The sequence below is a fragment of the Vidua macroura genome, chromosome Z (genome assembly GCF_024509145.1).
Source record: "Vidua macroura isolate BioBank_ID:100142 chromosome Z, ASM2450914v1, whole genome shotgun sequence".
Taxonomy (NCBI): Eukaryota; Metazoa; Chordata; class Aves; order Passeriformes; family Viduidae; genus Vidua; species Vidua macroura.
The window spans coordinates 82,024,750-82,052,531 of NC_071611.1; the positions used below are offsets into that span (position 1 = coordinate 82,024,750).

A 27,782-nucleotide genomic window follows, 5' to 3' on the forward strand; every position below is an offset into this window, starting at 1 on the left:
CAGCACCCACATCATGCACAGAGAGATCTGCCCATGTGGAGCCTCGTGCAGGATCAGGGCCCCATTTAGCCTCACGTCCACCTGTATCCCCGGTTTTCATGCAGTTCCTCTTCTGTTTATTTGTCACACACAGCACAAGGAGCCACATTCCTGACGTGACACACTAACTGAGCCAGCAATGGTGACTTTCAGCTATCCTTCAAATGATTAATAACCAAGGCAATGTACTTTTTCTCATACTATTCCCTCCCTCCCCTCCCCAGACTGGGTTGTCTGGTAAAATGTAATTTCCATCAAATGGCTTAAAACAACAAGCTAACCAATGAAATCAGGGAGATCTCACATACTAAGGGTGCTTATGTGTATGTAGACATAATTTTAACCCAATTATCAAATACATTTCACCAAGAAAAGTATCAATTCCCATTCTAGAAGTCAAAATATGCGACCGGGGAGAAGAGCAAGAACTGGATTTGAACTTTTCTTCATGAGAGGCAGCATGAGCTCAACCCTTAGCCAGCACCAAAGGCACACACACGAGTGTCTGTGAGAGAGAGAGAGAGAGGGAGGCTGTGACAGCCCCTCCAGTGGAAACAGCACCAGGGAGGGCTGAAACCACATAAAACACCAGGAAAAGAAGCAATGGAGGAAACCAGTACAGTCAAACTTGGTTTTTTGTTGTTTTTTTTTTTTTTTTTTTCCATTGCAAGGTTAGACCGTGTGGCACCGGGTGCCCCGTACAGATAATTTCCCCGTTCTGAACTGCACACGTGCCCAGCCCGTGAGCAGCCACAGCGAGAGCAATAAACCCGTGGAAGGTTTGGTTCTTAGCAAGTTTTGCCTCCCAGCTGGTGGCATTTGTGCTGTCTCTGGCCCCTTCATGGATGAGCTGTGTGACAGGAGGCTGCAAAGTCATCCTGGCTCCTTCTGCAGAGACTGGGGGGGGAACTGTGGCTCCCGCTGGAAGCAGAAAGTGCAAGGGGTCGTTGGGTTATTGATAAGCCTTTCTTTGAGATCCAGAATCATAGAGTATCTCAAGCTGGAAGGGACCCACAAGGATTATTCCTCCCCACCCCTGAGCTGTAATTACTTTTTTTTTTTTTTTTTTTTTTTTTTTCCCCCCTCCCTGGTGGAAAAGAGGGGCAAATAAAGATTTTGTTTTGACCTACACATTCCTGATCTCTCCATTCTCCAGTAACGATTTGGGACCCGTTCAATCACCTGAGCAGCCCCCTGCTCATCTGTATGGCACAAGAATGAAAGTCTCATAGTTAGACACTCCACAGGAAGATTAAACATTCTACAGAAGGACGAAGGAGTCCTCAGAAAAGGCTTCAAAGCTGCCTCGGTCACGTATCTGTGGAAAAAGACCAAACAAAAGCGTCTCTCTCCCACGATATCTTGCCCAAAAAAAAAAAATCTTCCCAGCTACACAGCAAAAAGTACAGATAACTGGAATTAAAATAAGGGAGTAGCATTTACTGACTTAATTTCCTGAATAGGCCTTTGTTAAGGGCTGTGTGAGGCCTGCCACTTGGACTAATCAATGATTTTTGAGGATCAACAGAATGGGCAGAAATATGAAATAATTGTAGATATTACTGTATCAATGAAACTGTGATCCTGTAATGTGACATTGTTTAAGTCAGCCACACAAGCAATGTTTCACTGCAGACATCCTTAGCATTAATCCATACTGTAACTAGCTGCAGCAAGAGAGAGGAAAAAAAAAAAAAAAAAAAACCCACCCAGTTTGGAGCTATCCTATATCTCAGACAGGGTGATATAACATAACATATGTTTTAAAATGATAAAGACTTCCAAGAATAAGGCGCAGTTTCCAGAATAATATTCATAACACGCCCAAACAAAAAGCAAAATCCTGTAATAATTGAATAATTGCAGCTTTCTGTATCCAAGAAAAAGTTAAAGGGGGGAAAAACAAAAATCCAGCCCAAACCAGCCCTTTTCCGTGGCTTAGCTGGTCAACACTCTTATACACAAAGCCCAGTGCTCTTCCCTAAAACCGAAGAATTAATCAGCATTATGTAAGAGATTTTTATAACGCTCTAAAAATACATTGTGAATTCCTTTCCAGTGTCGGACTGAGAAGCTGTAGAGTACTGCCACCCCTCATCCCCTTCTGTAACAAAGGCTGGATCTTCATTTCTGACACTGGGAACTCGGATTTTGTCTCAGCGCCCGCGCCTCAAATCTCATTAATTACAGCGCTGGCCTCGTGAGATCCAACTGCTGCCGCTGAGAGCTCGGGAGCGACTTTGGAGCAAGGGCAGGGGTACAGGGCAGCTGTGCTCGCCCCACCGCCCCGAGGGAGAATCCCTGTCGCAGCGACCTCGGCAGCACCGCTCGGGTGGGCTTCCGTGGTCGTTCACCTGCCTAAACTAAGCCAGCTTCCGTGGGGTGAGGTTTTGTCGGCGTGGAGCATCACAGCGCGTCCTTTCCGCACCCGCCAAAAATAAGGGTTAGCGCCATCCCTGCGCTTCCCACTGAAGGGTCTCCAAGCAGAGTCACGAAGCCATCACCTGAATGTTAATGGCAGCTCGGGAGGCAGACCTGCGAAGGGAATTTTTAACATTTGACGTTTCACATCCGCCGGGGCCCGTCCTGCTCCTGACCCCGGGGCCCATCCCCTCACCTCCCGAAGTTCATCCCGCTCTGCCCCAAAACCACAATTCGGTCCGCGAGCACGCAACCCATTGGCGGCCCTTCAGGCCAAAGCAGACCTCAGGGACGCAAATAAATCGCATGGGAAACGGGAACAAAGCGTTTTCAGCGGAGAAAGCCCCGTCCTGGGATGCGCATCCAAAGGACGTTACAGCCATCGCGTCTTTGGGAGGCGCCTCAACATCGTCCTTTCCAAGAAGAAAGATTCTCCCCTCGCAGGGCTGAACGCAGCCGCCTTCCCGAAATGTCCCCCCACCCTCAGACCGCAAACAGATCAACCCGAACCATTGAGGCAAACAAAACGAGAGCTTCTGGAGGATTGTCTCGCCCGGGAAGGATTTCGCCACCCTCATCAGTTCCGTGTGAAAGCCCTGCTGATAGCACGGCTGACGGGTGGCCGAGGGGAGCCTCGGCGAGGAGTTACTCATCCCGCCCGAGGGGTGATCCCGCCCTTTCCCCGAGGGCGAGCAAACACTGGGATCAAAGTTCTGCTCCGGGTGATCCCTACCCAAGTTCCCGCTACCCCTGCGGCTTGACCAAGGATGTCCGCGCTCGCTCCTTTCCTTTCCTTCTTTTAAATCTGGCCCAAAGCCCTTCTTTGTTCTCCGCCCTGGCTCCCTGTCTCTCTGCCCGTCTCTGTGCCGTGTCCTGCCGGCCGTGCTTGCCCCGAGTGCCGCCTCAGCTGCGAGGCACGACGCTTGTGACAATTCCTCTGCCCCAATGCGGGCTAAACGCCTCCCTCTGGCTCACCCCGCGGTAACTTCTGGGGCTCTCCCCCTAGTCTTCCCCCCTAAATTCACTCGGCACTGTGCTTTTACTTCGCTTCGCCGTTTTCGCATCCTTCGCTTCGCCGTTTTCGCATCCTTCGCTTCCTCGCCCTTCATTTCCTCTGCCGGCTTCTCCTTCCCTTCCACTCGCTCCTTCCTCCCTCTTTTTCTCCTTTCCCACTTTCTCCTCACACCGTAACCCGCTTCCTCTGGTTTCCTGGGTGTAACTCGGGAGCAGGAGCCTCGGTCCCAACCGGGGTGAATGATGTCAGCCTAATTTACTTCTTTCCCTAGATCCACTCCAACCACACTCTCACGCCGTCAATAAAAAATATATTTTTTTTTCTTAATCACGCCATGGGGGTGAAAGCCCAGGACAACCAACTTTGGCACAAAAATGGCTTTTGCTGCCGTGTGCTTCACGTCTGATGAATTGTTGGGGTGGGTTCCAGGAGCACGCACATCCCACGCCGGGCAGGGAACTGCCACCAGCACCTCGGATTCTCCAGCCTCTCGCACTCCTTCCTGTCGTCCCTGCTACTCCCTCGCTAATTTGTTCCAGCCGCTCATTAATAGTCTCCTAATCCCCCCCCCCTCCCTCCCCAGTTTCACCTCACCAACCATTCCCTCCGCTCCGGCAGCTCAGCATCCAGAGGATGTTTTTTTTTCCCCTTGCAGCTCCAACAATGATAAACAGATGCTGGTGGTCTACGTCTGGCACAACTTCCCCCGCTCGGAATTTTGGTCGGGTTTCTCGTGTGGCCCTGGTTGTTCCTGACATTTGCCTGCCAACAACACGGCGGGGAGGTAGATGTTGGGTGCGTTTGACCAAAAAAAAAAAAAAAAAAAAAAGGCTTGGCGTTGCACACACTTGAAACGTCGAAATACTAAAAGAAAGCCCCCCCCCCTCCCCACGGGTCACACACGGGAGTGGGTTTACAAGGTTAGCCGCTGTTTAAACATAAGCAGGCATCAATATCTGCAAAATTTGGGACTGTGGTTGAGGAGGAAGAGCGGAAAAAATTCCAGAGCTTCGGGTACTTAAGAGAAATCAAGTAACAAATGGCCCCAGTGGCTGCTCTCTCTCTCTTTCCCGTCTCTGCGGAGCACGCAATTATTGCCATGCAACTTTAAAAAAAAAAAAAAAAAAAAAAATCAAAGCATTTCCTTGAATTTTTCTTTAGACCGTGGGTGTTTTTTTTGGTTTTTTTTTTTTTTTTTTTTTTTTTTTTAATATATTTTTTTTTTTTTTTTTTTTATTATTTTTAAGCTACTCTAAGGCACGCTGCTTCGGCTCAGGAAACGCTTCCTCCCCACCTCCAGCCCGCTCCCGGCTCTCACTCTCCCCCCATCGCTGGGGTGTCACTTCCCCATAGGGCGAGGGGCGTGAAGAGACCCTCGGGGGCGCTTTTTTTTTTTTTTTTTTGGGGTGTGTGTGTGTGTGTGTGTGCGGGACTCGCGGGGTGGGGTGGGGTGGTGGTGGTGGTGGGGAAGAACGCGGCGCCACCCATCCCCATCCTCCTCCTCCTCCTCCTCCTCCTCCTCCTCCGCCGCTCGCCGGAGCCGCGGCGTCCGCGTAGTCCGGTCCGCAGTTTGCGTCTCTCCGGCGCGCTCCCCGCTCGGCGGCGCGGCGGCGGGGGGCGCGGCGGGCGCCGGGAACAGCCGGTTGTTTAAAATCCTTCTCGAACCGTTTCTAATTCCCCCTCGCGCGGGGAGGGCGGGCGGGGGGGGGGGGGGGAGCAGGAAGGGGGGCGGGGCCGCGCCCGGCCGGATGCGCGCCCCGTCCATCACGGCGCGGGGGGCGGGCCCGGCCAATGGCGGGCGCGTGTGGCGCCCGTCACCGTGGCGACGGGGCCGGTCCCGGGGAGGCGGTGATGGGTTGACAGGTGCGTGACAGTCGGGGAGCTTCTCCGCAGGCATGTACGGCAAAGGCAAGAGCAACAGCAGCGTCCCGTCCGACAGCCAGGCCCGCGAGAAGTGAGTGCATCCCCCCCCCCCCTCCTCCCTCACACTCCGCTCTCCCCTCACAAATCCGCCCCCCCCCCCCCTCCGCCCGCCAGCCGGCGGCCCCCCTCACAAACTTTGCGGCGCTGCGGGGTTGGGGGGGAGGCAGCGGCCGCTCTCGGCGGTGTCCGAGCTCGGGGAGGCTGGCGGTGGTGTGTCTGCAACCCCCGCTTCTCCGCCAAGCCCGGCTCGCCCGGGACGCTGCCCCGCCGTGCCCGGCCCCGCAAGGTGCCGGGACCCGTCCGGTAACAAAGAGCCCGGGCAGGGGCGGGAGGGTGGTGAGGGTGGGGGGGGGGGTTTGGCCGGGGGCCGCGTCCCAACTCTCGCCGCCCGGCAACTTTTTTGCCGCGGCGCCCCCCTCCCCGCATTGTGTTCGCTCTCGGGGGGCTCCGCGCCCGGCCCCGCCGCACAAAGGGGAGCGGGCACCGCGCCCCCCCTGCCCGCGCTGCCGCTGCCTGCCCAAACTCATGCTGGGTTTTGTTGTTTTGGTTTTTTTTGGTTTTTTTTTTTTATTATTATTTTTTTTATTTCTAATTGCGCATAACGCGCCCGGGCGAGCCGCGCTCCGGCGTTCTCCTGCCCGGCGGGGAGGGCTGGGGGTGCCGGCAGAGCTGGGGAAACGGGGGGGAAAACCCTTTTTTTTTTGTTTTTTTTTGGGGCGGGGGGGAATGGACGGTGTCTCCTCAAGTTGTCCTGTAGCGGCTGCGACTCGGCGTGACCGAGGCCGGTTTGGAACGGTGGGGGTGGAGGGGGAGGAAAAGCCCGAGCGAGGAGGAGGAGGAGGAGAGGAGGAAGAAGAAGAAGAGGAGGAGGAGGAGGAGGGGGACGAAGTGTAGCGGAGGTGGGAAGGTCGGGGTAAGGCTGCTGAGGGTGTCCGGAGGCGGAGACCTCCGTCCAGAGAGACCAGGTTCGCACCTCTCCGTTCCAAAAATCGCATCGCTCCAGAGCACCGGGGTTCAGCACCGGGATCTGCGCTCCGGGCACGGCCGAGGAGTTTCCCTTCAGGCAGCTTGTCTTGAACCTTCACCTAAAAGTTTTTTTTTTTGTTTCTGGTTGTTTTTTTTTTTTTTTTTAAGGTCTTTTTTTTTTTTTTTTTTTTTTTTTTCTCTGTGCGTGTGTGTGAGTTTAGGAATTCTGGGTTTGATGGTCTTATTTGGTTTCTTGCCTTTTTCTTTTTTTTTTTTTTTTTTTTTTTTTTTTTTGGGGGGGGGTTAGTTCTCTTCATGCGTTTTTTATTTTTGGTTTTGTTTGGTTTTGTTTCTTTCTTTTAAGACTTCCTAATTCCAGAGGCTGGCATGCACGGTTCCTGCAACAGCAGCAGGCCAGGCATCTCTGTTTCTACAGGAGAAGGGGAATTTAAGGCGTTTGACAATTTCACACCTAACTTTGCCACGGGAAAGTGGAGGGAGACAGAGGCAGCACTGACGGGAAGCGTTAATTGCTGAGATGGAGCGGGAGACACGACTTGCTCTCTGAAATCTGATCAACTAGTGGCACTTCTTAGTTCCAGCGGAGGGATAATTTTAAAAATAATTGCTTAACCGGCTCGTGGAAGCACTGTTTATTTTGTCTTAGCAGAATTAGGGAATTAAACCATTTCCTCGTGGTACATGGCTGCTGGTGTTTGTCAATACACTCGGTAAATCACTGAAGGGCACAGTGGGATCTCACAGTGGGACTGAAAACAAATCCATAGGGCTGCTGTGCATCGGATCAGATGAAGATCGTGCTGTTTTAATTCCGCCTTGCAAAAGCTACCCAGAGCAAGCCACACACACAAGTGCTCTGGTCGTGGGGCTGAAACTTTAAACAGTTTTCAATCGTACTCTTCCATTGCAGCTGATTTTTCTCCGGGGCTCTTGGTGCTGTAAAGCGCATAATATTTCGTTTGGTCTGAAAATGCTTAATAATTTTCAGGGCAAGCCTGCCAAACTGACTTACTGTGGAGTAGCAACTGCCCTGCTAAGTAAAGTTGTGAGGACCTGCTAGATGGTGCTGTTCGATTTAAATACACGTTGTATCCCACTCGGAGCTAACAGCTGGAAATGTGGGCTCCTCACGTGTAGATTATTTTACGCGAAACACTGAAACGGTTTGTTTTTAGATCGTGGAGCTGACAGGTCAGAAACTTAATGGTTGCGTCTCCTTACAAATAAACTCAGCTGGGAGTTAGAAACATCCTCTTTCTGCCCCTCTCCTCCTTCCTCCATTGGGGGAAAAAAAAAAAGGTAAAAAAGCTTTGAGACTTGCATTATGATGTGGAATACCATTATCTACAGTCTACATTCCAGATTTTTTTGGTATTTCATCTATTAAAATTTCTTCTTTCTGATCAGATCACGTCCTTGCCATTTTCATGTGCTTTCTTTCTGGCTTCCAAAAAACAGCGATTGCATTTCTTTTCCCCTCTTAGGGCATTGTTTTACAGCCATGAAATGCCTGTCCCAAGGTAATGCACGAGTTTTCGGTCCGCTCAAAAAGAAGTGGCTGTCCAATTAAATATCACTACAAAAATACAGCTCTGACTTCTGCATGAGATTGTGTTAATTTGGAAACCACAGAGGAAAAATACATATGTTTGACTGATACAATAAGTACTTATTTAATCAAGAAGAGTGGGATTATAATTATGTTTAGTATCAAAGTTTTTAGAACAGAATATTCAGCTGAACACTGGCGTGTCTCCTCAAGATTTTAAGTGCCTAAAATATGTAGCCAGTAACCAATCTCCAAAACACACTTGTAATAATTGAGGAAATAAATTTTTTTTAAAAATTACACTCCCTCAGTTTTTAATGGCCTGACTATGTGGACCGTGTCTGTTCCCCATGAGGATGTGTGCCAGTGAGAGGACCAGGGTGTGAAAAGCTTATTTACCAAGTGTGGGAAGGATGTGTGTTGTTCAGCTGCTGTTTGTGGTATTTGTTGTGATATATTTTACAGAACAGCCCAGTGCCAAGTGTGTCTTGTAGCACGGTGTCTTGCTGTGTGCTGCATTCACTATTTGTGTCCTTTGAGGTTATGTAATTACTATAAAAACGAACAAGTTTTGCCAGCCATTTGTAATAGCCCTTGGCAAATTTTCAGTTCCAAGATGGCATTTGTTCTGTGGTCCCTCTCTTTGTCCCTTCTGCTTGACCTCTGGGGTAAACTGCCTGTGTTATTTAGTTTCACAACACATGGGAAGTGTGGGTAGGCGAATTTGGGGGCAGCAGTACCCAATTCTGTGCCAGAGAGGCGCAGCACAGCTGGGTAAAACACTGAAGGTGAGGGCACACAATACCTGTGAGGCGTGAAGACGGTGAAGGGACAAAAATCACAAGAGCCTTTGTGCCCCTTCCTCTCACTGAGGAACAGCTCTGCCTTAATTCTGGGCTGTGTCCATCCCAGTTGCTCAAGGATGGAAAAATTGTGTTAAACATCACCTCACCGCTGCGTGGGCACCGCCTCAGACCCCACTACATTGTCAAAGGAAAAAAGACAAAAAAGTAACCACACATCCTCTATTGTTACCTCTTCACAGCAACTGTGATCAATCTTTTTTCATTTTTTCACCCCCCTTATTCCTTAAAATAGGACTATTTCAGATTAGGAGCTTGGACCTGCCAGCACTTCACAGAATGGTGAAACTCTCTAAACTTTTAATATTTGAGGAAAAAAAAAAAAGGACCGGACCACACAAGTTCCATTTGCAAATGTATCTATCTGTTCATATAGAAATAATACTTCAAGTTAAAAATATATATGTAGAAAAGCAGTTCTAACAAACATATAAGGAAAACTAAATTCTGGTGGGAATATATGTTTTGAGTTCAGTTTTCTTCATATTCGAGTGGTCTTCCAAACTAGTCCTCTTCCCAAGAAGCCCTTAACCTTCTTGGGGCTTGGCAGACGCCCAGACCTTGGTTAAAAACTAACTGGATGACTGGAGACTGCGACTTAATTTCTTATAAAAGGATGCTTTATCAAAATACTGCTTCTCTTCAGGTCTATTTTGAAAGGTTGGCTGTTTGTGCATACAGTTCCTTTGTATGAGTGGAGTTCCTTGGGTGTCTTCTTTCATGGATTTTTTTTCCCCTCAGACTTAGAAAAGACTGCATTGCATGGGTTTACATAGTTCAGTCACCTTTTCGACTGCAATATTTGTAAGCTACGTAAAAATAAGATTCAGATAAAAATTGACTGGCTTCAGTGATGAATTTGCTACTCACCCCTGGGAAGTGGCCAGCTAGTTTTTTAAGTTTTTGGTGGTAAAAGATGCATTAATTCTCACTCCCCCCGCCCCTTTCTGAAGACAAATCTGGTAGTTTAATCCTGCCTGTTTTATAAAGTTTGGGTTTGACATGCATCCATCAGGTCTAACTTGTAAAAGTTGCAGTTGTGCTGCTCAGGGAGACTGTGAACATCAGGCATTTTAGAATAATATACATTTTAATAAACTGTGTAGAAGGGAGGGCTCTGGAAATAGTAGCTATTTATCAGTATTTATTATTGGCCATGTGCTTCAGGTGCTCATTTACTCTGCACAGGTGTCTTGGGAGCACATGAAAATGTTTCAGGTAATGTTACCATTATGGCATTCAGATAAAACAGGTACACAGAAGAAAATCATTCCAGTTAAATTACAGGCATATGATACTGTCACAAGTAATAAAGCAGCCAAGATTTCAGTAACTTTGCCAAACTTACACTGTTTGGGTTGAAATATTACAGTGCAATATTTAAGCCTTGTGCCGATTCATTTAACTTTTGTTGTGTGTAAAAGTTCAGTCGAAATGCAGCCCGTTTTGAAAACTGGGCAAAGACAATAGGTGTTTTCCAATGTTTTAAAAGTTTTCTCAACTTTTACCATGGAAGACCAGTGATACCCCTCTCCTTCAAAACACTTGAAATCTGGTTGAAAAATGATGAGGGATTTGATTCCAGAGATGTGTCTTTCTCCCATTTGCATGACAAAGCATCTGAATTTAGCCAGGATACAAGCCTTCTCAAAAAGATCCATTTGCATATGCTTAGGGCTTACTGACTGTAATCGCTGAATATTTCATCTTCGCTGGGAGGCAGCAGATCCTGGGATCAGAGGGGAGGAAAACTGGGGCTGGGTGGGAAGGAAAGTGGAGATGTGAGCAGCTGGAGCCTGCAGCTGTGAGGTGCCAGGAGACGGGGATAACAGGGAGCACAGAGGAAACGGGATGGAAATGGTCAGTCTGGAGAGGGGAGACAGAGAATTGCTCCCTAAGAGAGCTGGCCCTGGGATCGGGGCTCTGGGGTCAGGGATCTGGGAGGAGGCTGCAGCATCTGGACAGGGACACAGACCTGGCAAGAGGGAGCAGGGCCAGGACAGCCAGGTCAGGAAGTGGGAGGCTTTTGTTGAGTTAGGAAGAACATTCTGTCCCTCCAGGTGCTGGGAAATGACCATTCCTTTGCTGCCAGGAAGGACTTGGGAGAGCAGGGGTGTAATATTTGTTGTCTCCAAGGTAAAACTGACCCACACCTATGAGATGGCAGCTGACCGAGGGGTGCGTGGCAGTCCTGGGGCTGTGTCTCAGGGATGTCACAGCCCCAGGAGGGAAGGGTAGGATTTGCCATTCAGAAGCAGCTGGAACATTGTGTCTCTGCAGTGTCTGGGCGCTGTACTTGCATTCCCAAAAATGTTCTCTTAACTTGGAAAATGCAGATATACACGGAGCATATTTCTCACTTTGCCCTCATTTGCATGTTCACTGAATTTTTTTTTTTTTTCCCTCCTCTGTTAAAAGAAAAAAAAAAAAGCTGTGGGGTTTTTGTTGTGCAGGGAAGAGCATTGTTTTGGTAATGAGCAGCTATTTGATAATTTGCTGTTTTGCTGTCTTGCGGTTTGTGCCTTATGGCTGCCTTGCTGTTTCATAATACGGCTGTTCCTACAGGAAGATTGTGTTGTTTCTTTGGTGCCCAGCTCCACAGTGTCTGAGCTTCACCTCTAAAAATAGGCATCAAGCCACTCCTGACCGACAGCCAGTTTGGAAGTGGCACTAAGATGCAGAAAAGCGAAAGACAAAAATGTTTACTGGTTATTGGGTGCCCAATTTGAGTGATGTAGCCCTGAATTTTATTTTATTTTTCTTCCTTGGGGTATCACGTAAACCAGAAATGCATATAGACAGCTTCCACTGTCTCTCTTGCCATAGGATGAGATGCCAAATGAATTTGTAGAAATGTAGTATTTTTGTGAAACTGCTGTCTCTCTTGTGGATGCACTTCAAACTGGGAAATGCACTTGAAATGATCCAGGGTGGAGAGTTACACACTCACCTGCAGCAGGGCCTGTCCAGGCTGCTGTGCTTAGGGAGGGAGACTCACAAATGCGTGGTTCTGTGGTTTGGGGTGACTGATCGAGCAGAGCCACTTCACAGAAGGGTCACTGCCCTGCACAGCCTCGTGTGGTGCTCTGCAGGTAATGAGCAATGGCTCAAAACACCTTTAAGAATTTTCTGCTAAGGCTCCTTTGGGCAAAACCAGATGACTTCTTTTCTCCATCAGTGCTCAGGAGCTGCATCTGCAGAGCCTTCCAGCTGTGTTGCTTGGGGTTAGGACCACTTGTTTCCCGCTTTCTTTGGTGCACAAACATTCCAGGAAATAGTGCTGGTCCGGGCTGAGTCACAGCTGAGGGTTTTTTTCTGCACAGTGGAGCCACTGACCCCTAACACCAGGTTGTTCAGGCACTGGGCAGGTGTTGTTTCAGCTCCTGGGAGAAAATCATCCTCGGATATCAACAAACGTGTTAATCCAGAAATCTCGATGACCTCTGTCCATGCCTCTCTAGTCTTCGAGGTATTTCTCACTTACAGTTCCAGGAAGGGAACAGGTGAGAACATAAAATGTCCCTTTCTAAACTGAAATATGGCCGTAGTCAGGACCATAGACTCCTAGCTTTTCACTTTCCATCAGATATAAAAATGAACCACATTTCTGTGGTGCGTTCTTTTTTTTCCCTTTCACACCTTCTGTGGTTCTTGCTTCTGGACTGTTTGTTTTTTCTCCGTATCGTTAGTATCATATCCAGAGCAGAATGAAATAATTACCTTTCATTTGACATAATATAGATAAACAATGCTGTTAATACTCCCTGGAACACTTTCATGTTTATTGCTGTTATTGTTGGGGGAGTTGTTTGTTTGTATGGGGGGGGTGTTTTATTTTGTTTTTTAAATAATCCATTTTTGCAGTCACACGCCCTCCAGGTTCTTTTTGCAACATAGCTGCCTTGCCAATTATTCCCCATTTCATATTTGTGTATATGATTTCTTAGTCCTGAGCATGGTATTCCACATTTGCCTGTATTGAATTTTCTGTTATTAACTTTCCTTATTCTCTTCCTGTCCCCAGAGGGGCTCGTAATGTCTCCTGATTTGTCATGTACACTTCTGTATTTCTACATAGCACTCATTAATGAAACTCTTCTAGTGGAGTTGGCTTAGGGAAGGAAGAGCTTTGCTGAAACGTTCTCTCTTCTGTAGAAACATGATGTTAGTGACTCTTCCATAATTTATTTTATGTGATTGTACCTGATTTTTCATTTCATGAAGATGTTTGCTGATGCAGGTGTCATATGATAGGTTAAGAGTCAAAAGTTAGTATTTTAACTTTTCTACCTGTTCCTTGTTGCCCACTGCCCACTCTCCCAGGTGAACCAAACTGAGCTGACATTTCTTTTTTTGACAGATAATGCTGGCCTCATGCCTTTCTGTTCTGGAGGTGTTTCTATCCCTAAACCCCTTCTTTTCCTCTCCCTTTGGCCCTCCATTCCCTGAGCCCAGAGTGACCCAAACCTTTGGCTTCTCCAAGCCCCAGCTGCACACGTACCTAGCTTTGACATACACATCTTCTCTCTAGGGAAGCCAGCCTAGTTTGTGATAAAAGGACAAAAATTTAAATTAATACAATTTATTTTGCCCATTTTTTTTTTCTCTAAGCTTTCCAAAGTTCTCTCAACCTTTCTTCGGGCAAGAGTACCAGAGTTTTTGAGGGTTTGTTGTTAAGCTGGAGCCACCTGTGAAAGAACACTGTGACACCACACTTTTTTTTTGCCCCACCTTGTTTCCTATGCAAATATCAATTGAAAATTACAATTTGAAGAAATCCAGATTTCAGAAATCACATTTCTGATGGCAGGTATAGTTTTTCAGCTGTGGTTGTGGATAGTGAGGGTTGTTGAGCTCCTCTATGCATTGAATTCATGGGCTGTTTTATCCCATCCTTGCTAGGCTTTAAATCTTATGTCTTGGTGTCTTTTAGAGTTTGTGTGTCTCTGGTTGAAGTACAACCCTTGATGTTAACCCCAAACTCTTAATGGGATTTATCAGGCCTACATTGCCAGTGAATTCCTAACTTCCTACTTAAGCTTCACTGTTTCTTTTCTTCCTTTCTCCTATTCCTAAATAAAATACTGTCTTTGAAAGAAATTTAAGAAGTTACTGATTACATGATGTCCTGTGCGTTACCTTATTACCATTTTTATTTCCAATGCCTCAGAGTCTTGGGAGAGATTTTACCTTCAAACTGAACCAAAACCCTGTAATTTTCATGGGAAGAATTCAGTGTTTTGAAAATACAGAAGCAATAAATAATCAGTACTAAGGAGTTACCAGTATATGTAAATTCCAGTGCATGCAGTTTTAATTTTATACTTGCTATTGATAATGTCATGTTACTAGCAGGTGCATTTTTATATTGATTTGAGTTTGGAAAGTTAATAAGAATTAGCTTTTTTAATTCCATTGCTGGAATTAAGCATTGGTACAGATAGTAGAATAAAGTAAAATACTGTCTATGTTTTCTGCGATAAAAGGCCTAATGCTTATAAAAATGTTGGGTTTTACTCTTGAAAACCTGTTTTATAGGTTAGGAAAATTCCAGCAACATCAGTGGCAAACTGTAGTAGGCTTTATTCCTTTCCTTGGGAGGGATTGTGCTTTCTGAGTAAGATACTGGAGTGCAGAAATGGAAGTGTAATTCCTTAATAACTATGTTGTTCATGACAGAGTGGATCATGTGGCTGACAGGGGTGTGACTGTGTCATAAATGCAGGGAGATTTGTGAGGATCGAGGTGAGGCTGCCACCTGATGCTCTTCAGAAGTTGTGGTGCTTTATCAGATCCCTGGAGCAGTGACAGCAGGATTTGAGAACACAAAGCCTCTCCTGATTTCTCCATACTAGATATGTTATTTATGTTCTTCTCACAGCTAATTCTCAAAGAATGAGGGCCAGCCTTGGATGGCTCCTGTTTGGGTCAGCCTTTGAGTTGAGGTATACAGGTGCTTTTCGGGTGTTTGGAGTGTGGGGGTGAGTTACTGACATTTCATCAGGTCTATCAGGAATAATGAAGCTCCCTTGCCAAATCTGAAGCTGCCCTGGAAGTGAAGGTTATGACTCCTATTGTGTGTCCCTTGAACTGTTTGGCTCCTTTAATTGTTTATTGTTTAATATTCCTTGAAATGTGAATTTGGAGAGGATACATGTACATGAAGGTGATGTTTAAAAAACTAAAAGGCATATATTCCAGCCCGAGGAATTTGTTTTTTTCTGTGTGTTTGTATGCACATTGTAAAATAATGCGAATACAGGTTGATTTTTTGGGTTGGAGTAGAAGTATGTGATCAACAAATAAACACACAGAGCTTGCACACAGGACAGTTGGTTAACAAAAATACAAAGCTGGAAAAGATGAAGAGCAGGAGATGAAGAGCAATATTGGAAGTTTGAAAATGTATCTGTGGTGATGGTAATGGGCTTGACAAGCAGATCTGAAATGTAAAACACGTTGGTGTTCCTGACTTCTGATGCAGCTCCTCAAATCCACTGTCACTTCTAATTTTGCTAAATGTACATCTAATTCTTTGTGAAGGAAAGATGTTTACTTTTACGAGACCATTATGTGTAGACATGTGCATTCACAAACCTAGTTATATATGCTTCAAAATATTTTTGGAAATAATATGAGCTATTATAATGTAGCAAAACCCAAATAAACAACAACTCCTGACCCCAAGAAAAATGCTCTTATGCTTCAAAGATGCAAGACTTAAATTATGTGTCCAACTGTAGTGGGGAAACATAGAAAAAGTGAACAAAAAAACTATTTTGAATGATTTCACAGATTATCCTAAATAGATGATTAGAAATAAAAACAGACTGGAGTATTGGATGCAGATGTATTCCCATTAAATCCAGTAATTAAAAAAAAAGTTATTTATAAAATGTTACCCATATTCCCCAAACAGACCTGTAAGTATGTAGTAAATAATTCCAAACTAGGAAAAAAAAAAAAAAAAAAAGAGAGAGAAAGATAGAAGTTGCCCAGTGTCAGTCTCCAATTCTGTGTGTGATTACTCATTTAGGGGAAAAAAAATAGAAGCTTTTCTTGTCATAAAATCAGAAGCATTTTCCCTGTAAAACAATGAAAGTGGATTGAGCAGATTTTCACTCATATCACTATCTGGTAAAGCTCTTATGAAATACTTCAAAAAGTCAAAAAAGGGACTCTGGTTTCAATACTTGGACTGTGAGCCAAATAAATGAATTTGAAAATGCAGGGTCATGCCTGCAGCAGCTTGTGGGAGTACCTGTTCCATATTTCAGCAAGCAGGTCGTGCATAAGGGGCTCCCTGATAGAGCAGCGCTGGGAATGATCAGCTGCCGCCACCGGGAAACGCACAGAGCTTGTGGAAGTATTTTGGTATTAGTTTCTGTTTAATTTCTCTTTGCACAGTGTACACATTCAATGGGCAAGGCATAATTAGAGGGGCTCTCTGGTGTGGTGTGTTTTTACAGAGAGCTTTGCCTTCTGCAAATGGTTGTGGGCTGAAGTGAACACAGGCACTTAATGCTCAGCACAAACATTGGAAATCCTCAGTAATTCAGGGCACAAGTGAAAAACTAATTGAGGGAAGTGTAGGGAAACCTAACCCATGGCAGTGTCAGATGTGCCTCCGGCTTCCTGACACCTTACTCTGAGGCATTCCGAGGGTGTTGTGAAAGGAACCAAGAAACGAGATTGAAGGGACCAACAGTGCAACTTGGCAAAGTAGTTGCTGTGTATTCTGCAGCCTCAAAATGGAAATGTTTTTGTGTTCTTCCTGCCTTTGTGATTCAGTTGTGGATTTCAGCTAAAGCTCAGTCCGGCTCTGTGACAGGCAGTTTTTCACAAGCCCATAACTTTCTTGGTGCTTCTCATTTCCCAGTTCAGGACCATATTTAAAGAGTTAACACAGCTGAAAGGGAGATGACCATTGCATTCTCCCGGCATCACTTTTTCTTACTGTGTTGCCTGTGTTTGTGTGTGTTAATAGGTGTATGCATGAATTTATATAATAATATTTATGTATCAAGGATTGATATCTTTGTCTTTAGAAGAGGCATCAGTTGCATGTGTTGAATGACAGAAGCAGATTGGTAGGGAAAAAAAAGATGAAATAAACAGTTTTGATTCAAATATGAAATAAAATTAAAAGGAGCATTTTCAGAGTTAATAGAATAACTGTACTTTTGGGCTGGTTCAATGTCAGCCTCATACCTTTGTCATGTTGCCAGGTATGGAAACAAAATTTACTGTGTCCTACCTGCTGGTTGTGCAATGACTGTAGTTACCTCACCGAGGCTGATTTTATGTTCAGCACCTGTATTTACTTGTCTTCAGGATCAATATTCAACACCTGTATACTTCTTTTCAGGACCAACAAAGGGACTACCCAACAAGCCAGCTTCTCAAAGCAAAGTATTTGTTTAGAGCAGTGTGAATGGAAGCCTCTGGAAGCAGCAAAAGCAGTCCATATGTGTAACTTCTTTTCTGCCTGGGAATGCACTACTCCCCTAATGCTAATCTGGTAGAACAAGCTTTTAATTCTCCCATCAAGCTTCCATCCCTGTTTCTCTCTGGACAGCACCCCCAGTGACTGACACAAGTTTATCCAAAAGAGAAAAGTTTCTTCTTACCTTTTGTCAGTCCAAGTGACCTGAAGAAGCTTTTGTGCTCCAAAAGTTTATTCTTTCTTGTTTGCCCACTTTTTGGTTTGTGGGGTTTTTTTCCCCCTTCAGCTCTATTGACTCTGCCTAGGTGTATGACAGAACCTCACATTCTGGTTCCAGGGCTTGAGGGAGCTCTGAAAGCAGCATGAAAACCAGGATGAAGGGTTCTATTCTGGAGGTCGTGGAGGGATCTTAGGTGGGTGGAAAACTGGTGCTCTTAAACCAGCTGGCAGATATTTTAGTGAACATGAGCATTTGAAGGGGACAGGACAGGTGTAGCACTGTTTGAAACAATACAGAAGCCATCTCAAGGATCGAAGTGTGTTTGAACCCTCTTTGCCCCACAGCCTTACGGCTGTAATGGTAACAGATAAACATTATAAGCTAATACACAATGTGCCTGGGTACTCAGATGTGCTGCTGGGACAAACTTTCCTACCTCTTCCCTCAACCCACTGTTCAGCGCAAGAAGCTTCCCGGAACCTCTTTGTGTCTTCATCCAACATGTAAAATTGAAAAATTACTGTAACAAACTGTTAGAAAAGATTCTTTCAGGGATGTGATACAATCCATGAGTTATGCTGTGACAATCCTCAGTGAAGATATTGAGGTGTCCTTACATTGGAGTTAAAGTTTTTTCCTTTTACATTCAAAGATTCAAGTTTGGTAAACAATCATTTTCCAGCCCACTCCTACTCTCCTGTTTTTGTATTCTAGAGTCCAAGAATATTTCTTTCCGAGGTGGCTGGAATCTTAAGTATTTCCTAGCGGCAAAGCTATATTTTTTTTACTTACATCATGCAGTTTGTAAAATTAAGTACATTTCATCAACCTCTTAGGCATTCAAGTGATGTTCAGATACAGTCTTTCCTGAGTTTGTATTTCTGCAAGAAATTGAGATGTTGGTGTGCAGAAACATCCTACCATGCCTTGGGATACTGCAGGGAAGGAGGCACTGGAGATGACTCTGAAAGGTCCAAAGGTCCACTCCCTTTTGTGGGAGTGTCTCTGGTGTGTGTGACCCAATGTGATGTACAAATGTCAGTTATGTGATTATGAAACAGCGAGATGAGCACTTGTGATGTGCTTTAGCCAGATCATCTCTCTTTATGCAGGATGCTCCATCCAGAATGAAGGAATGGGATGTTACTGTAAATTACTTTCTGGTTTAGTAGTCCTAAGACACCATGTTTGCTGTGTTTCCTCTGTGGCTGAGACAAGCCCATCCTGCTCAGCTCCTTTTTCTTCTGAGTGTGGAAGGCTATTAAATGTAGGTGGTTTGGGCTTGCTTTTTGATACCCTGCCTGCCCAAAAATGAAAGAACTGGGTGATGTGCATGTGTCTGCTTGCAAACCAAAGCCAAGCTGGCTCTGCTAGTTCTGGGTTTTCTCATTGGACTGTGTCAAGGTGAGTTTGAAAAACATGTAAGAAACAAAGAATGCAGCCTGTGTCTGGAAATACTGTTGGCTAAGAGGTGAATTTAAAATGTCCATAGCCTTGCAGTTCCTGCTGTAGGTGTTGGGAGCTTTCTGGAGGAGCATCCCACTAAGCTCAGGAGAAGGATCCAGGAGCAGCCATTCACTCAGTGCGGTCATTTACTGTCTCTGGAGCCCTTCGGGAGGCACAGGGGTCCCTCAGGGCAGGGTGTGTGTGTGATAGAGCTGTTGTGGTCGTTCCAGGAGCTGAGCTGGAGCTGGGAATTGCTGCTCTCCCAGCAGGACTCCTCCAGTAGGTTTGCATCCCTGTACCCCCTCCCCTCCTTCCATGCACTGTGTGCTGCATGTTGAAAGGGGTGAGTCACCTCTTTTATTATGTTTTGAATACTTTCCTCCCAAATGTAGTTTATTTTCTGCAGGGAAAGGAAAGAATTTATGCTGTCCTGGTTCCTTATTTTTATCAGAGCTCTTGCTAACAACTTCCAGCTGAGGGAGTTCTTGATATTTTTAGCCTGAGATATTTAGCTATTTGAGCCTCTCTACATGTTTTCCTCCTGATATATATTAACTGGAGGGGGAGGATGGTTCTTGTCAGTTAATATATTCATGAGCATGCCTGCCAAATTGCCCACACTGACTCCCAGGAAACTGAACACTTCAGAGTTGGGGGGAAGTTTGAGTCTTGGTCTGAAGTATTTGCATCAGTTTCAGTACTCAATTCTCTGACTGATGCTGCCATAGCTGTGTTCTCACTGAAGCTTCCTTTTTATTTTAAGAGATGGTGTTTGTATAAAAAAATAGACATCATTGATTTCTGCCTAAAAACAGAATAAAGTAAATAAATTAAAAATTTGAGAATCGTTAAATGGGATATTGCATTAAAAGATATAATTTCTTTAGAAATACCTTCCTTCTCTTTTTTTTCCTTTTTTTTTTTTTTTTTCCTTTTTCCAAGCAACAAAATCCTCAGTCTTATTACTAATGTTACTCTTTTATTGGTTGTCTGGTCTGTGGTCTGATGGAGTTCTTCAATATTCCAGATATCGTACTTGCTGGCACATCTTACACATAGCACCTTCAAGTTTCTGAATAACCTTGCCCTTCCCTGAAACCCACATGAACACTATTTTGAAAGAAAATATTAGAAATCACTCACACTGACCTTTTGCCTTTAAGATCCACTTCAGCCTGTTTAACCATAATTTCACAGATCTTACTGTCATCAGTTCTTTTCCCTTTTCCCAACAAAGTTTCAGATTCAAGATGAAAAGCTGTAGATTTGCCTCAGTGGAATGTAGTGTTTCCATCATCTGCTCCAGCACTGTCCCTGTGGGGCCTGGGAGGTGGGGGTGAGAGGGGCAGGTGGTGGGAATCATGCTCAGTTTAGTGAGAATTAAATGGCATTTGCTGTTGAATATAAACGGACCGCGGTGCCTTCTCTCTGCGTCCCCTCCAAGCTGTGTGTTTGTACTGGACAATACGTGCCTTGGCCCCTGCTCTGCGGAGTGAGGAGATGGTTCTGCCTTCTCTGCAGAGGCCTAGTCCGAGTGCTCTGGTTCCAGCCTGCTCTGTGGCAGGAGCTGGAGCTGCTCAAAGGCTGCCGTAGCCACCAGGATTTATCCCGTTAACTGGGACCAGCTGGCACACATCTGCACGGCAACGATTCCTTTAGGGACCCTCAACCTTCCAGTAGCCATTGGCAAAGCTGAATGTAGCCTTAAAGTTGGCACCTAAGTTAGTACTGTGGGTGGCGGGGTTATTTTTGGGGGTGTGTGCCCAAAGGCTTTTAAAATTTTTTAATATATTAAAAAAAATTAATATTATTTATTTAGTTTTTCCTGCCCTGCTCCTCCCTGAGAGTGGGCGGTCACAAGTCCCTCCTCAGACACAGATTTCTGCTACACTGTAGGTGCACCAGTTCTGTTTTTAAAGACAGGTTGATATTAGAACCCTTAGCTATCACCTCAGCCTTTTGGCACACAGGGTCTCTGTGCACCTTTGAGTGCATATATACATTATAAAAGGTGATTTTAGGCGAGGTGCTGTTGTTTGGAGCTGTCAGGCTCCTGCTCCATGATGAGTAATGCTGCTGAGAAGCTGTGGGGCAGCTCTACCACCTCCAGAATGCTGTCTGGTCTGTGTGAGGGCTTCTCCCTGGGACTGAAGGATTAACCAAGTACTAATCTTAAGCTTCTTAACACTTAGTGAGAAGTCAAAATTTCATTACTTTTAATTGTTTTGTAGCAGGTTAATAGCTGTTGGCATCTTGGTTGGAAATTTCTTTCCCTTTGCAAATCCAATCCCAATAAAAGTTCTTAAAAAAATTTTTAAATATATTTTGCTGACTGAATTTCCTGTGCAACTTGTTTTAAACTGCCGTGCAAGTTGCAGGGATCCTAAATAAACCGAGCAGCTGACTCATTATTTTTGCCATTTGTACCACTTTTTTCCAGTGGTCCTTCATGAACACGAAAAGTTCTGTAAAATTCTTGCAGGAAAGGGATTTGTTACAGAAAAGCTGCAGTGAGCGACTTCAGCTCAGTGTATAAAAGTTCGATAGTCTTGTTTCAAGCTTATATTTTAAATCTCTTATTCTGATAATGGCCAGGCCGGCTGTTGCTTTGCTGATGAGACCTGACAAGATCATCATCCATGTGATTTCATTTGTTTTCATGGCAGCCCTGGGGAGGGAAATAACTGGAGCAGGAATGAAGCTGTGCCCTCCTCCAGAGCAACTTGGCCGCTGAAAAAAACCAGATATTTCAACAGATAAATATGTATTTATGTAGAACACGCATAAAACGCGGGCATCATCAAAACCCTTTAGCCCAGGTGGGATGAATGGGAGACAATCACCCTCCCAGGGGCCAGGTGGAGCAAGATGCACTGGAATTTGGGGAACTTCGAGTCGTTATCGAGTGCCTCCTGTTAATCTTTCATCTCCAGGTTACTGGTTTTGAAATTTACTCCTGCACCCGCCCACCCATTGTTCACCTTGAGGGAAGTGTGAAAAACACCTCAGGGGGCTGATGTTCCCCCTCTCACCTGCAAAGGTCACAGGTTGCATGAGAAAGGGAAAAGCTCTGTTTAGAATTAACACCCAAATACTTGGAATGGAAGCATCAGGGGAACATACTCCTAGTTTAGGGTATCGTGTGCTCAATGCTTCAGCTCGAGATTGAAGTCACAAGCACTGATTTGGGAGTTCGAGGATGGATTTTTTTTTTTTTTTTTTTGGACGTTGTGGTTTAGGTTTAGTTTGGGTGGGTTTTGGGGGTATTGTGGGGATTTTTTTTTTTGTTTTGTTGGTTTTTTTTACTTTTTTTTACTTCTTTTTGTTGGCTTTTGTTGGGGCTGTTTTTTTTGTTTGGTTGTTTTTTTTTTTCGGGGGGGATGATTGGTTTGAGGGTTTTTTTTTGCTTTGTTTTGAGTGTTTTTGTGGGTTTTTTTGGGCTGCATTTGTTAGTTTGTTTCGAGGAGGGTGATACCATCTCAGGATCTCTCCGTGCCATGGTCAAATCCACAGTAGTTTTATACTCTATCCAGGCGTTTGGTGCTTCCATACATGAATAGTGCAGGTGTATGAAGTCTGTAACAGAGATAGTAACTTTCAGAATCAAAACATCACATACTTTATCAACAGCTGTTGTGGGAACAGCTGACACGTATTGAAATGAGAACAGTATTTTTCTTCTACTGTTCTAAATGAAATAGTCTTACAGGCTTTTGAGTGAAAACAGCAGGAAAGCACATTCTGGTCTGAGGCAGATGATGAAAAATCGCAGCCTCTCAATAACTTTACTCCTGCATTTCTGTGAGAAACGACTGCTCACTTCTTAAAATTTCTGAAGGTTTATTAAACTTTAACAAAAAATACAAGAAAAGGACTAAATAAGGAAAAGTTACAGTCCTGGGAGCCCCAGGCCATCCCATGATAATGATGAAGGGGAGGACATATTACATTAATATAACTATACATCTGCAAAAACTTCTCTTAACATACTTATAATGTTCACCCTTTAGTTGTGAGAGCCAACTATCTCATTACTCATTTATAACAATTCCTTATAATTATTTCAGTGATGTTGGCTAAGGATGAATATAAAAGGAAATAATTGTTACTCCTTGTATTTTCCTTCCAAAAAAACCCGCCCAAAACTCTTAATATTTGGACGGTTTAATGAGATCATCACTGTAGAAGTGTGATTAAGTTCACAAACAAGCAGCAAATGTTGCTTTCATTAATTCCAGGTGAGGTTTTCACAAACAGGCAGGCAATGGCTCATGTATATTAAAGTGAATGGGTGGGATTACTAGAATAGTGAAAAGTACTGAGAAAAGTTTCCTCTGTTTCCGTGAGTGGCCTTCCAGGGAAATGATGAGGTGGCAGTGACTCAAAATTTTGACTTAGATTTTTAGTGTGGCATTCAGAGTTGAAGACACGAAGGGCAAGGCTGAGTTTCCTGAGGAATGTTTGTGGCCAGCGCTGGTGAGCAGCTTGTCCCAGTGTCCCCACACGTCTGGAAGGAAGATGGAGCAGGGTCTGGCTTCTCTTTTGGGATGGCAGGGCCGTGGGATACTGCCTAGGGAGGGCCTGGAATTACCATCTCTGGAGACATTCCAAAGCCACCTGGGTATGTTCCTGTGTCAGTCCCAGAGCTCTCACGGGGCTTCAATTTGTTCTGATGGTTGATGCCCATAACAAGCTACCTTTGGAAAATAGATTTTATTAAAAATTATCTCTCCATGGCTGTTGCACCTTCAGGGAGGATTGGAGAAATTGCAGGAATTCCCAATAAAAACTATTTATAAAGGTAGGCATCCGGCTCAGATTTATGTTACTTTCACTGTAGCAAGAGTCATGTACCTCCAGATACTCCCTTTTCTCCTCATGCTGCTCCCTTTTCCCTGTAGTCCCACATTTCTAGTGATGAAAAGAGTCTGGCAGACACCATAGAAATTAACAATTCCAAATGCATCTCCCATCTCTTGCAGTCTCATGGTTGATACAGTTCAAGGTTTACCCACCTCTTGTCCCTTTTCAAGGGCATTTCATTTTGGCGTTTTTGCCATTTCCTTTGGGGCACAAGTAGAGTCCCTGGGTTTAAGTTTCAGTCACAGTAAGGCTTGTGCTCTCTTGGAGAGAGGGAGCAGTGAGGATCCACAGAGTGGCCACCTCCTGAAAAGCAAGGACATTATTTAGGTCAGAAGCACTGGGAAAGGAACACATTGTGAAATAATGAGCAGTTTTTAACTGTGCTGATCTTGCCAGGGCTGTCTTGAGGTTCCCGTTGGACTTTACAGATCTTTATCTCAGGTTTACTTGTTCAGTTGTTATTCCCATACATGCATTTTTTTCCCCCCATCTTAGATTGTTGCTTTGTAGTCTGAGGACACTTTCAAAGCTGTGCATCTCCAGGGACTCAATCTTTAAAGGATTGGATAGCTTCGTGAGAGTCCTGGAAGGGCGGTTTTCATCACCCTGGAGGGTGCTTAAAACATTTATAGTGACTGCAAATCCTGTGTGGGCTTGTCTTGTTGACCAAGCAGTGGAAAGACTGCATCACATGTAGAGGCATGATGGAAACCCCAGGAAATTCTCTGCTGTGTTGGCACTTCCATTTCCTTGCTAGAAAGAGATCAGAGGCTGCTCGTAGGGGATGCTGAAGTTCTTGCACCCCAGTGTTGGCACTACAGTTGTGTTCTTTCCTGCTGCTCTCACCCCCAGCTCTGCTCCTCGAATTCCCTCCTGGTAACTCCGTCCATCCAGCTCTAGGCTGTCTTGCCAAGGATCTTAAGTGCCACATAATATGTGTCATCCTGTGGTTTTTCTTCTGTGTATTTCCTAATGTTTTCTTTTACCTGAATGTTCTGTGTTAACTCTGCTTGCTTTTTCCTTACATGTCTTAAAAACAACGATTAGTCTTGTCTTCATTTGTGAACTCAAAGCTTCTTTTCTCTTTTATCCAAATTATACAGTTATTCCCTTGTCATCTATCCCGTGGGCTTCATATGGGCGTGAAGGTGTTTGGTTTATTTTTATGTTTGTGCAGCCATATTAAATGAGATGATACATAAAAGGCATAATTTAGATCTGAAGAGGACATTTTATTGTTAAGGACAGGCACTTTTCACATGCACAAAGAGCAGCCTTGACCATGATTTATATTTCTCATTGACTTTAAATAGATGAGTAGTTTTGAACTGCATGAGTTAATCTTACACTGTGAGCCTTTGTGTTATTTGTATTTTATGTTTCCCTGGTGCAGCATTTCTTTCCTGAAGGAATCCAGACCGCTGGGAGCAAGGAGTTAAACAGTCTGTGCTGTTTTATTCCTGATTAGGAATTTTTTTGCATGTGGTCTTACTTGCAGTTGGTTCTCCTGAACATGCTCTCAGAGATGAGCAACACAGGCAACACATGTAGCACCACTGATATTTTTGGGGTTGATGTTCCACCAGTTTGCTCAGATCTTGTGCTGCTCAGAAAAGACGTGTCCCATAAGGAAAATTCCATAAGGAAAATTCTGAGTTTAATCAGAAAAATGCCACAAGTTTCAGCAGTGTTACAAAGCTGTGGTTGATTACTCACTGAGCTGGAGAAAAATCCCAGAGAGGAGAGGTGCAAACAGCAGACTTCAAAACTTAGAGGGAAGTGTTGTTCCCTGTGTCTTGCCATTAAGGAACTTTCCTTGTGTTTTGCCATGGTGTAAGGATTTGCTTTAAATTTAATGCAGTTCTCACGCAAGAAGAATTAACATTTATAGAAAAAAATCAAACCAGTGCAGTGCCAGAAGGAGCCACAAAATGCCTTGTACATGCTAAAACTATTAACTGATTTTAACACTAAAAATATGAAGAACGTCAGCTGGTCTGAAAGAGAGGACTGACCCTCAGTTAACATACAACTTTATTTCCAGAGCTGTTGAAAGTTAGAGTGGCAAAATACACAGTTTTCCTAAAATTTTCACTCTCTCCTGGGCAGGCAAGGCACCCTAGGCAGCTGTGCCTGGAGTGATGTTGCTAAAAAGGGTATTTGTAGGACACTCCAGCCTACCCAAGGTGAAAACTTCTCCAACAGATTCTTGACAAAGATATGAAAAAACTTCTTATGTTGCACCGAAGCATGACTTCAGTTTTGTTAGTGCTAGTGCTTATCATAACCATTTCACTTCAGTTCCTGGGAAATTCCCTACATAATACCGAATTCTTAGATAAATTACGAGCTGTCCTGTTTGGCTACATTTTTATATCCCAACATGTGTATTACTGTTAAGTTCTTTATAAGTGGGGTTTGCTTCTTAATGCAGCAGTTAAAATTCTGCAGACGCCTTCATTGAGGGAGTAAAGGCCAGTCCAGTCATGCTTTATAGTAACAGTACATTTATAAATTGTTTATAGAGGGCTAATAAATAATTAATGTCTGTTATTAAACAGGTTACAGGCATGAAGAGTGTGTATTATGTATGGCAATAAGCACACAGTAGAAGGTGTTAAAGACAGTGTTTTGTCTAACTGCCGACCTAAAATCCATAACAAATGACCCTTTGTTAAAATATATATTAAACATTTGATTTACTCAATGCAGATTTATAAATACTTTATAGTTAGTACTAAATATAATTCCAGGACTTGACTCCAGCCTTCTAGTAAAAGCCTGCTGAGAAGGGAATGTCTTTTTGAGGTAAAATTGAAATCCAGAGCTGTGAATGCCTGGTGCTGTGCTGAAAAGCTGTCTTCTTGTAATATACTAATAAAAGGATATTTTAAAAAACTAATGTATATTTTCTAACTAGACAAAGAACCAAGTCAAGCGTCAGTAATTTGGAAGATAAAGCAGGGTATTTCAACTTTAGTACAAGATTTAGATTCAAGTCTCAGTTTGAGTCACCTTGAGAGTAAGAAATGGTATTCCTAACGAAAAATAATTTCTGTGTTTTAACAGGCAGTTACATTTTCTTTTTTTTTGGTTTTAACTCAGCCATCTGCTGATGCAAATAAAAATGTTGCATTTAATGCAGATTTCTGTATAGGTGTGCAATTTCTTGTGAGATCTGTTTCTAGTTTTACCTTTTCTTTTGAAGAGAGAAACTTTTACAGATACATTATACATAATACTGAATAAATATGACAGATATATTGTGAAGCTTTTTTTTTAGTCATGAGTCTTTGTGGTATGCCTTTCCATGTCCTTTTATCTTTGATGGTAGCTGATTGGTTTTGTTCATTTCAGGTATAGTCTGGTTTTCTCTGTTTCAGTCTGTCTCCAGTAGATGTGAGCAGGACTGAAGGATATTCACCACTTAGCTGAGAACTGAAATTTTTGTGGGTTTTTTTATTCTGTTCAATATCAAGTGAACAGTTAATGCAGAAACAGGAGAGTTCCTTGGTAAATCACAAGTGTTGATTTCCTTTTCACTTTAATGCTATTCATGGCAAGTTTAATACCTTTTTTTTCACTCGGAGTTTTTGCAGTTGTTCACAATCCTGCATCAATACTTCTTTATGAAAATGTGCATACTGCAGTTTGGTTCGTAATTTTTCTTCATAAAAACTTTATGTGGCATAAACATAGTTTCATTGAGATTTGAACATTATGCATTGTAAAACTGAAATGGTCATGCCTGAAAAATTCTATCCTCTGCCTTTCTGTGTATAAAAGGTGAAACAGGGAGGCCATAAATTGATTTACTTGTGTATGCTGATAAAAATATATCGTGATAGAAAGAGCAAAAGGATCTTAACAGGCTCTTGTTCATCGGTTGGTGCTGGAAGTGGCTTATGCAAAATCTTTGGTGGAGTCTTGGAATGTCTCCCTCCCCTCTCCCACCCCTGGCAGTACCAGCACTTCACCACAACTCAGCAGAGATAATGCTGGCAGGCTGC

The 27,782-nt window shown here is 44.1% G+C and overlaps 2 protein-coding genes across 3 annotated transcripts in view; one reads left to right on the forward strand and one right to left on the reverse strand.

The window, feature by feature from the left end:
- Positions 1-661: 661 nt before the first annotated feature.
- LOC128822426 (uncharacterized) lies at positions 662-5,700 on the reverse strand. The gene is made up of 5 exons (XM_054004126.1): positions 5,530-5,700; positions 4,074-4,237; positions 2,544-2,574; positions 1,170-1,357; positions 662-960 (listed from the first exon to the last, which is right to left on the reverse strand). Exons 2-5 carry the CDS (start codon positions 4,231-4,233, stop codon positions 662-664), a joined length of 678 nt encoding a protein of 225 aa, XP_053860101.1. The 5' UTR covers positions 4,234-4,237; positions 5,530-5,700.
- Positions 5,211-27,782, forward strand: part of SSBP2 (single stranded DNA binding protein 2) — a 128,571-nt gene continuing 105,999 nt past the window's right edge. The window contains exon 1 of one of the 2 annotated variants that reach the window (XM_054003444.1): positions 5,211-5,429. In XM_054003444.1, coding sequence (XP_053859419.1) covers positions 5,371-5,429 — 59 coding nt within the window. In that variant the 5' untranslated portion in view covers positions 5,211-5,370. The remainder of the gene's footprint in view (positions 5,430-27,782) is intronic. The other variant, XM_054003443.1, reaches the window with a different exon arrangement.

Bases quoted from the DNA above. Each gene is read 5' to 3' on its own strand.
- LOC128822426 (XM_054004126.1), bottom strand. From the start codon at position 4,233: ATGTCAGGAACAACCAGGGCCACACGAGAAACCCGACCAAAATTCCGA. The intron at 2,575-4,073 runs GTTGGTGAGGTG...TTCCCTTCGCAG, and splicing joins CTGCCGGAGCGGAGGGAATG to GTCTGCCTCCCGAGCTGCCA. The intron at 961-1,169 runs GTAGGTCAAAAC...TTCTGCTTCCAG, and splicing joins AATGGAGAGATCAGGAATGT to CGGGAGCCACAGTTCCCCCC.